General features: G+C 41.8%; 1 protein-coding gene across 1 annotated transcript; it reads left to right on the top strand.

Moving 5' to 3' along the window:
• The first annotated feature begins 262 nt into the window (after positions 1 to 262).
• On the top strand, positions 263 to 12,082 carry LOC140476891 (melanocortin receptor 5-like). The gene is made up of 3 exons (XM_072569788.1): positions 263 to 420; positions 4,484 to 4,656; positions 5,275 to 12,082. Exon 3 carries the CDS (start codon positions 5,362 to 5,364, stop codon positions 6,337 to 6,339), a length of 978 nt encoding a protein of 325 aa, XP_072425889.1. The 5' UTR covers positions 263 to 420; positions 4,484 to 4,656; positions 5,275 to 5,361; the 3' UTR covers positions 6,340 to 12,082.
• Positions 12,083 to 14,866: the final 2,784 nt, after the last annotated feature.

Below are 14,866 nucleotides of genomic sequence, written 5' to 3'. Positions count from 1 at the left end.
CTAATGTTTTGAAAGAAAATGATTAATTTTTATTGCATATTTTAAGATGGGTATATGGCTGACGAGTCAATTCTTGTCTGAGCTCATTATCGCAGCTTCGAGTATTTCTAATGCCAGAAGATGGCCCTGCAGTTACCAAAAGATGTGAGTATTGTCAACGGGTAAGTATCTGAGGCTGAACAAGTGTCCTGCTGTTCAGATGCTGGCTTGTGCTGACAGTGAGGGGATGTATGGTGTTGTGGTCTGAAAGCCTGCAGAAAGGCAAGTTGTAGTTTCAACATCGCTCGTGTCTAACTGCACCTGGAGGAATTTGCTTCACAACAACCCAACAGCCTGCGAACTGTAAACTAGGCAATGAAGAGGAAAACAATACAGTGTGAGGCAACGGCAACTGATAGCAAATAAAAAAATCACCAATCAGTAAGTAACTTTTAGAATTGCTTTGAGTGCTCACCAACTTTTTTTTAAATATGCATCTACGTAGTTGCTGTGACAGAAAAAAAGATGCACAGGCAAAAGCCTTGAAATTCGAATGCTTTAATCAAATGTTGATGCTAATTAAAATGCAGAAATAATGGCAACTTGCAACAGGTCAGACAGAAAAGATAATGTGAGTGGGCCACAGGGTCAGAACTTAAAAGTATTTATTTTATAAGTAGCAAAGGGTAACAGGAGAGAAAAGCTTGACAGAATTGACGTGAAGTAATAACTTCCAAAAGCAGCAAATCGATTCAATACCCGAAAGCTAGCTTTTCAAAGGCTTAAACTTGCTGATGCTGTTCAGGTGGATCGCTGCAAAATCTGCAGCTCTCCTATTCACTTCTATCTTTGCAAGTGGGGATGATTCTGTGCACTCTCATCCATAGTGTTAGGCATTACCTGTTGGTGAAATGCATTTGGGAACTTTAGGTCTGAATTTCCACAGGCAAGCTCTATACCAAGAGAGAAGATTTATTCTCTGAGTGGGGAGAAATTCAACAGGTCAAACTCCTGACTGTTTGTATGAGAGAACAGCATGAATGAAGCTGGTGCGGTGCCTGATCCAGTCCAGCTTGATGTATCAGCTGTGGGGCTGGCTATTTCTTTTCTGCCAGCCTACCATCCACTGGTGCTATTTAAAGGCAGCCACCACCTCTTAAGGGGAAATGAATTTTGCCATCCAAATTAAAGCTGAGCAGTTGAACGAACAGGGGTGTTGCGAGGAAGCCCTCTCCCAGTGTTCCTCTTTGAAAAAGAAAATTCATGGGGTGTGGTTGTCTCTGGTTCAGTCAGTGATTATTGCTCATCGCTCGCTGCCCTTCAGGAGTGGTGGTGAACTTAACAAGCTTTGAGAAGATTTGTAGCTCAGGTTGGTGGTGAGCTGTCATCTTGAGCTTCTGCTTCATCTTGAGCACGGTGCTGCTGGTCATGGAATTCCAGGATTTTGATCTAGTGATAGTGAAGGAATAGCAATATATTTCCAAGTTAGGATGGTGAATGGCTTGAAGGGGAACTTTCAGCTGGTGGTATTCCCATGTGTCTGCTGCCCTTGTCCTTGCTCCTATGGGTTTGGAAGGTGTTGTTGAAGGAGTCTTAATAAAGACGTCTTCGACTGTACTGCGATGGTGAAGGGAATGAATACTGATGCTGCTGGACTGATTGCTGATTGTGCCAGGGATCAGTGTCCTAGTGCTTTGCCCTAGTTAGGTTTGAGTATTGTTGATATTGTATCCGTCTGGACAAGTAGAGATCATTTCATCGTTCTCATGTTACAGGACAACAATTATTGAGGAGACAGAGGAATACATGCAAACAAGGAGTTAGAATAGGTCACTCTGCGCTTCAGGCCTGATCCCCCATTCAATAAGATGACGGCTGACCTGATTTTAACCTTAACTCTACATTCCTGCATAGCCCAGTTACCTGTTATTCCCTTGGCAATCAAGAGTCAATCGATCTCAACCTTAACAATATTCAAAGATTCTGCACCCACTGCCTTTTAGGGATTGGAATTCCGAAGACTCGGAACCATCTGAGAGAAAATAGTTGTTTCATGCTCTCTGTCTTAAAAAAGCACTTTCCTTTTCAACCTCTTCCCTCACCTGCGGTCTGGAGGCCCTCAGGTTAAATCACCACCAGTTGCTTCTCTCTAAGGAGAGAGCAGCCCCTATTGTCTGGTAAGACTATGGCGACACAACAACAACAACTTAAGTGGGTGACCTCTTATTATTAAACTCTGACACCCAGTTCAGAATTTTCTCACATGAGGAACTATATTTTTGATATCCACCAGGTCAAGTCCATTTTTGATTTTATATGTTTCATTTAAGTCACCTCTGACTCTTTTAAATTCCAGAGGATACGGATCTAGCCTGTCCAGCCTTTTCCCATAAGGCAATGTGCATGTTAGTCTAGTCAATCCTCTTTGAACTGCTTCCAATGGAGAAAGAAATCCTATAGATATGGTGGCCAGTACTGTACACAGTCCACCAGATGTGGTTTTATCGAAGCCCTATCTACCTGAACCATAACCTCTCTAATCTTGCAGTTATTTCCTCTCACAATAAAACATAACATTCTATTGTCTTTCTGATTATTTTATGTACGTGCGCACTAACCTTTGGTAATTTATGCACGAGGCTGCCCCCTATATCTCTCTGCATCTCAAGAGCATAAGAACTTGGAGCAGGGGTAGGCAGTTTAGACACTCTGTTATATCACACGATCATGGCTGATTTCATCTCAGCTTGAACTCCATTTTCTTGCCTGTTCTCCATTATTCTTTACCCCATTATGAGTTGAAAATCTTTGTATCGCCTCCTTAAATTTATTCAATGTTCCAGCATCCATCTTACCCTGGGGTAATGAATTCCACAGATTGACACCTTCTTTGAGAGAAGTAATTTCTCCTCATCCCTGTTTTGAATCCATGACCCTTCATCCTAAAGCTAGGACCTCTGGATTGCCTCACATGAGGAAAATATCCTCTGAAATCTGGAGAGTGCCTGACTGGGAAAAACATTCATAGTGACATCACAAGGTAGTAATAGTTCATTGGTTCATGAACCCAATGATCCGTGATTAAATGCTGTTAGGCACTTTGTGTATACTGTATTACTAATATTAAAAAAGGGAAATCTTTCAGCTTTTAACTGTGCATAGCTGTTCAAAATTGTGAGCACTTTATTAGTATTGATAAAGGTTACTGTTGGTTCTAATCTTTATGGGAAGTGTAACGTTTTTTCATTATAAACTGGTTAAAATTATTAATTTGTTAACACACAAAAATAATGATGGCAGTTTAGATGATAAAGTTAAAAATCACACAACACCAGGTCTTATAGTCCAACAGGTTTATTTGGAAGCACTAGCTTTCAGAGTGCTAGATGATTTGCTGCGATTGCCGGAGGTGGGAGATTCTGGATGCTAATGTCATCCTGGGCAGACACCTTCCAGAGTCAATGGGCTGGAGGCCAAGACATAAACGCTGCAGCACCATAAGGCCTGCAGATGTTGGTGCAGACGTAGGCCATTTGGCCCATTGAGTCAACTCTGATCTGATAACCCCCAACTCCATCTTCCTTTCTTTTCCCCATAACCCTGGATTCTGTCACTGGGTTAAAAATTTGACTACCTTAACCTTGAACATTCTTAATGACTTGGTCCCTACAATACTCTGTGGTCAAGAATTCCACAAATTCACTAGCCTCTGAGAGAAGAAGTTCCTCCTCACCTCCGTCTTAAATGGTTAACCCCTTACTTTGAGAGTATGCCCTCTGGCCCCAGATTTTCCTACTCTCTCTCACGGGAAACTACCTCTCTGTAGTCACCCTATGAAGGCCCCTAAGATTCTTATATGTATTTATGTCATCGGCAAGGGGGGATGTTACCAGGCCATTTTGTTCCAGGAAGTGGTCACACCTCTTAGGATATGGTCATTGATTTGGCCTGCGGTATCGGACCTGTGTATATGACTGTTACTGAAACAGGGTCAGGGACTCAAAGGTCAGGAATGCAGGAGTCTCAACTTCTGCAGTTATCCAAAAGGTGAGAGGTTTCTCAGCTTGTTTGGATGAGGGTTAGGGCCTGCAAAATGGGTGAATGAACTTATCATGACACCATTGTGAAGGAAGCTATTTAAGTCATTTGGTCAGCACAGTGGCTCAGCAGTCAACACTATGACTGCACAGCACCAGGGACCTGGGTCTCATTCCAGCCTCGGGTGACTCTGTGTGAAGTTTTGCACATTCTTCTGTGTGTGCGTGGGTATTTCCTCCAGGCGCTCTGGTTTCTTCCTACAATCCAAAGATGTTCAGGTTAGGTGAAACCAAAAGAATTTAATCTCTCGCAGTGGTGTGATGGTCCTTACTTGTTTCATTTAACACATTAGCACAATGCCATCGTTCAGTCTTTGTGAAGCAATGAGTTTTTTTGTAACTGCTCCATCCCTCTTCTTCCTCTGATCATTGAGTGCTAACTCTTGCCCCACTCTCTATTTTTCCAGGTCTGTCACAAGTCAGAAACCTGACAGTAGCAGAAAAAGTGGAGGAGGACATCCATCAGCACTCGCCAGATACCTGCTCAGAAATTGGCAGTCTGTGTATCTCAGAGACTCAGATAGAGGTGGCTAGTCTTGTAAATGCATGAAGCCCAAGTATCCAGGAGTAAGGTAGAGAGGTATGTTGGTTCAGTAACCAGCTTGATGGAGGGTGAGATCATACCCTGACCACACAGAGAACTCAATTCAAGCACATAGTTAATAAAGGATAATAGTTGGCTATATTTGACTAACTACTGGTTCTGAATGCATTGCATTGCCATCAGTAATTTGTTGCACAGCCCCACTTCCAAGTTTATTTTGTACCTAAAAGCTGGATTAATGGTGGGGATTGTTCTTTTTGTCTTTGTTTTGAGTGAGATATTACATCAGGCACTGCCTGCCCTTTCAGATGGACAGGCAAAAGATACTAATGTGAAGAAGAGCAGTGATTATCACTGGTGTCCTAGTTAATGCATATCCTTTAGCCAACTTCACCAGAAACAACTGATCTGGTTGTGGTCACTTTTGTGTGTGCCTACATCACAATAGTCATTACACTTCTCAAAAATACTTGATTGATTGTAAAGTGCTTTGAGATACCTGGAGACCGGAAAGGTGCTCTGTTGATGCAATACATTTCATTCTGTACATGCTCTGGGCAGATGGAGACTTATCAGTTACAGCAAAGTAGACTTGAGTGAAATTTCAACCAGAACCTCACAGTTCTCAACTTACCTTTGTTTTTTCTCACTTAGGGAAGACTAGACATGGAGTTTGCACCTTTCTCAATGAGCATCTTATACTGAAACAAACTAAAGGACGATTCAGCGTGTATGTGAAACATGAATGTAACAGAGCTACACTCACATGTACGATGGCTGCAGAACCTCACTCCTGCTGATGATACAATGCATAAGATGAAAAGAACATCTGCTTTATGTGAACAAGTCAGTGTAGCCATTGAGATATTTCTAACCCTAGGCATTATGAGTCTACTGGAAAATATTTTGGTCATTGCTGCAATTATTAAGAATAAGAACCTCCATTCTCCAATGTATTTGTTTATCTGCAGTCTGGCTGTTGCTGACATGCTGGTAAGTGTGTCCAATGCATGGGAGACCATTGTGATCGCCTTAGTTAACAACAGGCATTTGATTGTTGAAGACAACTTGGCCAAACAGGTGGACAATGTCTTTGATTCGCTGATCTGCATTTCTGTTGTGGCATCCATGTGTAGCCTTGTGGCCATAGCTGTCGATAGGTACGTCACCATATTCTACGCTTTGCGTTACCATCACATCATGACAGTAAAACGAGCTGCTTTTATTATTGCAGGTATCTGGTTGTTCTGTACTGGCTGTGGTATCATCTTCATCATCTACTCTGAGAGCCCACCCGTCGTCATATGTCTGGTCACCATGTTCTTCATTATGTTAATCCTCATGGCCTCCCTATACAGCCACATGTTTCTCTTGGCTCGCTCGCATGCAAAGCGAATTGCTGCTTTGACCGGCTACAACTCAATCCACCAGAGAGCAAGTATGAAGGGGGCTATCACGTTAACAATCCTGCTTGGTATTTTTATTATTTGCTGGGCTCCATTCTTCCTGCATCTCATCCTCATGATCTCTTGTCCCAGAAATCTGTACTGTGTGTGTTTCATGTCACACTTCAATTTGTATTTGATCCTCATCATGTGTAACTCAATCATTGACCCTCTAATCTATGCCTTCCGTAGCCAGGAAATGCGGAAGACGTTCATGGAGATAATTTGTTGCTACAATTTGAGGGCGGCTTGTGTTGGACTTTCTGACAAATAAGCCTGCAGCAAGTGAAGACAGCTCCCTTTCAAACCTCCCCACTTTGTAAAACGTGAACGATTAAAATCTGGTCACCAGTTATTCATTTCAGAGTAACATCAAACAAAATTCTTTCACAGGTCAATGGCAGCTCCCAGATTTCTTTCTTCTTATTTAAGGAATGGTTTTCCCTGATGTTGGAGCAACCTATGAATAAAAGGAAGAGGAAGTATAATCTCCTTAAAATGGAGAAAAGGAAAATGTATAAAGTTGTTCTGAATTAGGAAGGAGTTTTGATAGACTTAGTGGAGAGAAAAGGCAGAACAGTTAAGGCTGTTACAACACAGCAGTGAATCCTTCTGTTAATTAAACCAAACATCCAGAAAAGCTCACCTCACCTTGTAATCTGTTAAAGTACGAATTACAGAGAACTCCCAAATCCCACTATTTAAAGAAAATAGTATAAATTTATTCCTTAACTTTAACAGTGAATATTAAATAACAACTATTCACAACTCTAAGCCCCTCTTTCTCTTAACTGCTTATTATCTGCCTCCAACTCTATAACAATATGCTGTTCCAATGAATACTTATTAAAATTACATTAATTTAATTTCAAAACCATACAGCGGCTGTTATCGTCAGTGTCTGTCATCTTCTGGCTGAATAGCTCTCTGGGTCATCTTCTTTCTTTTACTGCTAGTATCCTGGGGCATAATTTAAACTGATTGATTAAATTTGAATTGTTGTCAAAACAGCAATCAGCTCAGGTATCTATTTCACAGCCAAATGTTACATATTTTCAATTTTCCAGACTGCTAATTACTCATATGACAAGTGCTTGGAAGCTCTCAGTGCAAAACAGCATTTCTTCTCTCTTAAAAGCACAGTACGCATCTTCAACTTCATAACAAGGCACAGAGGAAGCAAATTTAAGAGTTAACAAGAGGATCAGAGAGAGATGCAAAGAAATATTTTTGATGCAATGATTTGTAAAAATCAGGAATGCAATATCTAAAAGGTTGTGCTAAGATGTAGTAACTTTCAAATTCAATTGGATAAGTACTTTGTAGCCAGGGCTATGGGAAACCACAGAGTAGTGGGCTTAATTTGAGAGCTCTTTCCAAGGGCTAGCATGAGCACATGAGGCTGAATGACTGATTTTACCAGACAGGCTGCAGGAACAGAATTATTACAGGCTTCAATTTAGGCTGAAGAAATTCCAGTTGGGTCAGTCGTGATAAGATAGTGGTTTATTCAAGTCAAAAAGAGGAGGCAATATTAATTAAATCACATGATCAAAAGAGGTTGAGAAGGAAGGTAACTCAGTCCTGCAAGCCTGCTCTGCCAATCAATAAGATCTCAATGGAGTTATCTGTGATCCAAGTACCACGTTCCCCTTTATCCCCTTTAATCTTTAATTCCCTTGTCCAACAAGAATCAAACTCCCTTCACTTTCAAGATGTTTTGTGACTCCATCTTCATTGCCTTCTGAGAAGGACAGTTCCAAAGTTGCATAGCCGTCTGAAAGGGAAAAAAGAAGCTCATCTCTGTCCTTAAAGAGCAGTTCCTAATTTTCAGACAGTGTCCCCTCATTTTGGACTCACCCACAAAAGTAAACTTCCTTTCCACAGACACCTTTCACAACCTTATGAACTTCAATCAAACTACCCCTCACTCCTTAAACTCCAGTGTAAATAAGCCCAATCTGTCCAATATTTCCTTACAAGACAATCTGTTTAGTCCAGGTATCAATGTTGTAAAGTTTCTCTGCACTGCCTCCAATGCTTTTATATTTTTCCTTAAACAAGGGGACCATAATTCAAGATATGGTCATACCGATGCCCTGTGTAACTGAAACATGACACCTTTACTTTTATGTTCAATTCCTCTTATGAGAAAGATTTACGTCCCCTTTGCCTTCTGATTACATGCTGTACCTGTGTATTGATTTTTTCTGACATGAACTAGAACACCTAGATCCTGTCACACCTCAGAATTCTACAGTTCTTTTCCATTGCAGTAATATCTACTTTTTATTCTTCCTGCCAAAACAACTTGCATTTTCCCTCATGATACTCCACCTGCCCACTCCCTCAATTACATATTATTCTGCATCCTTGTTGTGTCACCTTCACAACACACTTTTCCATCTATCTTCCTGTAGTCTGCAAACTTAGCCGTTATGCTTTCAATTCCTCTTCTAAATCATTGATATAAATTTTAAAATGTTGAAAGCCCAGCACAGATCCCTGTGGGATTGCATCCATCACATGTTACCATTCTGAACAAAGACTGATTTATTTGTTCTTTCTGTTTTCTGCCAGCCAGCCAATCTTCTGTCCATACTGGTATGTTGCCCACTACTCTATGAAATCCTCCTGTGCGCAAGAACCTTCTATGTAGAACCTTGTCCAATGCCTTCTGAAAACCCAAATACAGCACATCAACGGGTTTCTGTTTATCCATAGTGCATATTACTCCTTAAAAGAATTCTAATATATCAGTTAAATAAGATTTTCTTTTCCCAAGACGATGTTGTCTCTTCCTAATTACCTTGAGTTTTCCAAGTCCCAAGCAACAACCTTATTAAGAATTGATTTTTACACCTTCCTCATGACAGACATCAAGCTAAGTGGCCTGTAGATTCATGTTTTCAACTTCCTACTTTTTTGAATAGAGAGATTATATTAATTACTACCAAATTTAATGGTACCTTTTTGAGGGTGGCACGGTGGCTTTGTGGTTAGCACTGCTGTGTCACAGCACCAGGGTCCCAGGTTCAATTCCAGCCTTGGGCAACTGTCTGTTTAGAGTTTGCACATTCTCCCTGTGTCTGTGTGGGTTTCCTCCAGGTGCTCTGATTTCCTCCCACAGTGAGAACCCCATTGGTCCTCACCTACCACCCCACCAACCTCCAGATACATCGTATCATCCTTCGTCATTTCTGCCACCTCCAAAAGACCCCACCACCAAGGATAGATTTCCATCCCTTCCCCTATCAGCATTCTGGAAAGACCACTCCCTCCGCAATTCCCTCGAGAGGTCCACACCCCCCACCAACCCAACCTCCACTCCCGGCACCTTCCCCTGCAACCGCAAGAAATGCAAAACTTGCACTCTCACTTCCCTCCAAGACCCCAAGGGATCCTTCCATATCCATCAGAAATTCACCCGCACCTCCACACGCATCATCTTCTGAGATCTCATCTTCTGCCTAGGAACCCTCCAACCACAAGGGATGAATGCAGATTTCTCCAGCTTCCTCATTTCCCCTCCCCCCCCACCTTATCTCAGTCCCAACCCTCGGACTCAGCACCGCCTTCTTGCCCTGCAATCTTCTTACCAATCTCTCTGCCCCCACCCCCTCTCCGGCCTATCACCCTCACCTTAACATCCTTCCCCTATCGCATTCCCAATGCCCCTCCCCCAAGTCCCTCCTCCCTACCTTTTATCTTATGCTGCTTGGCACACCCTCCTCATTCCTGAAGAAGGGCTAATGCCTGAAACGGCGATTCTCCTGCTCCTTGGATGCTGCCTGACCTGCTGCACTTTTCCAGCAACACATTTTTCAGTTCTGATCTCCAACATCTACAGTCCTCACTTTATCCTTTCCACACCCACTTGGTCAATCCTCTCATGACCTTACATGTTTCAACTAAGTCACCTCTGACTCTTCTAAACTCCAGAGGATACAGGAGAGGATACAGGCCTGTTTAACCTCTCCTAATGAAGAAATCTGCTTATTCCAAATATTATTCTAGTAAAGATTCTCTGAACTGTTTCCAATGTATTCACATCCTTCCAGAAGCACAGTGACCAATATTGTACACAGCATTCAAAATTCAATCTCACCAATACCTTGTGTAACTAAAGTAAAACCTCCCTAACCCTTGCAACTAATCAGTTATCCTCACAATATAACATAACTAAGCTTTTCCTGTTTACTTGCAGTATTTGCATATTAACCTACAATTAATGCACTGTAACTTTCAAATCTGCATCTCAGAGCTCTAAAACATCTCACCATTCAGATAATGTGTTTATTTTTTATTCTTTCTGCCAAAACTGGACAATTTCACACTTTCACACATCACGTTCCATTTGTTCGCTCACGTAACCCAACCAAATCCCTTTGTAGGCTCCTTACATCCTTTCCTCAACTCACTTCCCTACCTGTCTTTCTGTCACCAGAAAATTTAGCTTTAGTCCCTTCAGGCCAAATCATTTATAAAAATTGCTAAGAGTTAAAGTTCAAGTACTGACCCCTGTGGTACACAACCGGTGACATCCGGCCAACCTGAAAAAGACGCATTTATTCTGACTCTCTGCTTCCTGTTAGCCTGCTGATCCTCTATCCATGCCAATGTTTAACCCCCACAACCATGTGTTTTTATTTTCCTTAGTAACCTTATCAAATCCTTTCTGGAAATCTAAGTATAATACCACCACTGGTTCCCCTTTATCAACCGCACCAGTTACTTTGACAAAGAACTCCAATACATTAGTTAACCAGGTATCACTCTTCTTTGAAATAAAAGCATTAGATTATTTATATACAATCTTGATTTAACATCTCATCTGAAGACCAGCACCTAGAGTAATGCAGCACTCTCTCAGTACTACTACGTTGGAGTGCCAGCCTTACATCTGTGCTTGAGTGCTGGAGTGTGACCTAACCCTCACATAATGTGGCTGAATCAGTGGAAATTTGAGTTGAGTAAAGCATTTTAATTTAATTGCTTCAAGCTACAGTTATCAGTAGCCATAAAACAGAATATTGTGGATACTGGAAATCTAAAATTAAACCTGGAAGTGCTTCAGATACTCAGCATTTGTGGAGAAAGAGAGAGTTAATGTTTCAGCTTGTGACCTAGTATCAGAACCACCAGCATTTTCTGTTTCGATTTCATACACACTTAAATATCTTTTACAAATAAAATCAATTTTGCTGAGGGCATAACTAGGCCATTCAGCCCCTCATATCTGCCCAACCATTCAAGGAGATCAAAGTTGATCTGGTTGTGACCTTAAGTCCCATTTTCCTGCTTGATTCCACAACTTCAAGTCCCTTGTAGATCAAACCTTTCAAGTTGATGATCTGTCATCAGAATCCTTTTCAGCATTTCAGATGAAAAGACATTAATAAGTATTTCCAATTTTTTTCTCCTGCTTTTTATTGAAGTTTTCAATCCCCTGCTTTGTGGATACATTGCTTGGTGTAGCACTGGGCATTACTGCCAAGGAGGTGTCAGGATTTAGCCCCAGTGCTTAATAATGTAACTGGCTGCAATAAGCTTATCACCGAGAGAGCTACAAGCGTTCTGTTCAACTCTGGGCTAGGGTTAGAGTTGCACAGTTCCAAAGAGCTTCAGGCAAATAGCTGGAAGTCTGTATGAATGGGAATGGGGTGAGGACAGCTGTAGAACCTGGCTCAATCAATTATCCATATTTAAAGGAACAAATGACATTTATTATATTGGATAACAGAAGCAGGTATAATGCTGTAGGTTGGTCACTTTAAAAGCCAAAGGGGAAAATGAAAGAAAAAAATAATCAGGAAGAGAGAAAAAAAATAATCAACATATTCAGTTTAATGATATCTCTTGTATGTACAGGGAAAGAAGTTGTAAAAGTACTTTATAAGTGAAAGCTTTAGGAAATCAGACTTTACTTTCACTTTGTTAAAATAGGTGTTTACAATTTCCTAAAGAAAGATGTTCATTTGTGTATTTATATATAATATGTATTTCAAATAGTCTTAAAGATTTAGAATATAAATATGGTTGCAATAAAATTGACATCGTTCTTTGCCTAGTTGAGACTAAAACAAAAACTATCAACTCATCTTGTCATTTATGTTTGAAACAAGATAAACATTCTTCATGTCCTTGGTAAGGAGTGGTACAATACGCTAGCTGCAGCCAAGTCAGTATTTTCTGAACTTTCACCATAGCTTCCTTGCTTTTGAACTTCATGTATTTATTTCTAAAAGTGATGAGCTCATGTCCTTAATGACCACTTTCTCAACTCACCTACCACTTTCGATGACAGATGCAGCTGTATCCCCAGGTCTGTCTGCTCCTCTCTACCCTTTCATTGATAATATCTCTCATTGTTCTTTCTGTCAAAATAGCCCATTGCACACTACTCTAAGTTACATTTCATCCTCTATGCGTTGTCCATTCGATCGACTTCTCAACATCCTCCTGAAGTGCTGACAGTTCAGAATTCATTCCAAGTTTTGTGTCAATCACACATTTTGAAATTTAAGTCACTGAAATAGACCAAGAAAAGCAATGGTTCTAGCACTGGTGAGGGTGGGGGAGGGGTGGAGATAAATTCCTCCAGTTTGACCAAGAACTGTTTAAAGTCAAGATTAGAGTGGTGCTGGAAAAGCACAGCAGAGCAGACATCCGAAGAGCGCGAAAATCAACATTTCGAGCAAAAGCCCTGTCTCAGGAATAAGGCTGGGAACCTCGGAGGTAGAGAGATAAATGGGAGGGAGGTGTGGGGCTGGGGGCGAACTTAGCTGAGAGTGCAATAGGTGGATGGAGATGGGAGTAAAGGTGATAGGTTGTAGGGGAGGGTGGTGTAGATAGATGGGAAGGAGGATAGATAGCTGGGAGAGGTCATGAGGACGGTGCTGAGCTGGAAGGTTGGAACTGGGGTAAGGTGAGGGGAGGGGAAATGAAGAAACTGGTGAAATCCATTTTGATGCCCTGAGGTTGGAGCATTCTGAGGCGGAAATGTGGCGTTCTTCCTCCAAATGTCGGGTGGTAAGGGAGCGGCGGTGGAGGAGGCCAGGACCTGCTTGTCCTCAGCAGAGTGGGAGGAGCAGTTGAAGTGTTCGGCCATGGGGCGGTGGGATTGATTGGTGCAGTGTCCTGGAGATGTTCTCTGAAGCGCTCTGTGAGTAGGCGTCCTGTCTCCCCAATCTAGAGGAGACCTCATCAGGAGTAATGGATACAGTAAATGACATGTGTGGAAGTGCAGGTGAAACTTGGATGGATGTGGAAGGCTCTTTTGGGGCCTTGGACAGAGGTGAGGAGGAGGTGTGGGTGCAGGTTTTGCAATTCCTGCAGTGGCAGGGGATGGTGCCGGGAGAGGAGGGTGGGTTGTTAGGGGGCGTGGACCTGACGAGGTAGTCGCAGAGGAAATGGTCTTTATGGAAAGTGGATAGGGGTGGGGAGGGAAATATATCTCTGGTGGTGGAAATGGTGGAGGATGATGTGACGTAAATGGAGGTTGGTGGGATGGAAGGTGAGGAGCAGGGAGGTTCTGTCCTTGTTGCGGTTGGAGGAGTGGAGTTCGAGGGCAGAGGTGCAGGATGTGGATGAGATGCACTGGAAGGCATCATCAACCATGTGGGAAGAGAAATTGTGGTCTTTAAAGAAGGAGGCTGTCTGGTGTGTTCTGTGGTGGAACTGGTCCTCCTGGGAACAGATGCGGTGGAGGCGGAGGAATTGGGAATACGGGATAGCGTTTTTGCAGGAGGCAGGGTGGGAGGAGGTGTAATCCAAGTAGCTGTGGAAATCAGTGGGTTTGTAGAAAACGTCAGTGTTGAGTTGGTCGTCGTTGATGGAAATGGAGATTTTGTATCCATATTGCTAACATCCCTTTTATTTCACGGCTTTAACTTTGCTGACAATCCTGTTATGTGGAACTTTACCACGAGCTCATCTTTAGATGTTTTACTTTTACTTCTTTGTTTTGTGACTCTCAAAGAGAAATCTGATGAGATTCAAATTATGCCTATATAGCAGTGATGAAGGCAATGTCTTAAATATGATTAATTGCATGGATTTAAATTATACTGTAAGTTGCACTGAATCTTTCAGTGATGGAAGATCCTCAAATGTACACAGAGTAAATAATTAACAAAATCTTGTTTTTTTGCACAAAATGAATCACACTTGAAGTACAATGGAGATTCTTATTTAAGTGCATCTTCTAATCTAATTTATAATGATTGAACCCATAATGATTGTAATGGAAATTACAGCAGAGAAGCCAATGGATCTATTGCCCTCTGCAAGATTTCAGCTGCTTACTCCAATCAGGTTTTTGAGCTTTTTCTCTGTTGCTCTTCAAACAGTTTGTTCAACTTCTTTTCAAAACGTCGTGATAGTCTGTGTGTCAACAGTAGCTTGTGGTAACAGGGGGTCATACTGAGCATCTCCAGGATTTTCTGTTATTATTTGCTGAGCTTGGTCCCATTCACAACTGCTGGGATAATGAAATAATCATTGTTCAAGTACAGCTCGAGCTGGACAGCATTCAGAGCTGGGTTAATAAATAACACGTGGGCTACACAAGACGTTGGTGTGCACATCAAGGGTTCACACTACCTGTGTACCGTGATGTCCTGGCTGGTGTGGCATCAGCTTACATTGAAAAATACAACTTTTCTGCTGCAAATGAAATGCATTCTAAAATTCAGCCAAAAGCCAGAATAAGGACTGATGGAATCTGTCAATATGATGCAACCATATCTTCAAGGTCTGTGAGATGTTGCCGTGATCACTGTGCTTATATTAATAAAATG

The sequence above is a fragment of the Chiloscyllium punctatum genome, chromosome 5 (genome assembly GCF_047496795.1).
Source record: "Chiloscyllium punctatum isolate Juve2018m chromosome 5, sChiPun1.3, whole genome shotgun sequence".
Taxonomy (NCBI): domain Eukaryota; kingdom Metazoa; phylum Chordata; class Chondrichthyes; order Orectolobiformes; family Hemiscylliidae; genus Chiloscyllium; species Chiloscyllium punctatum.
This window is presented reverse-complemented; position numbering and strand designations above follow the sequence as displayed.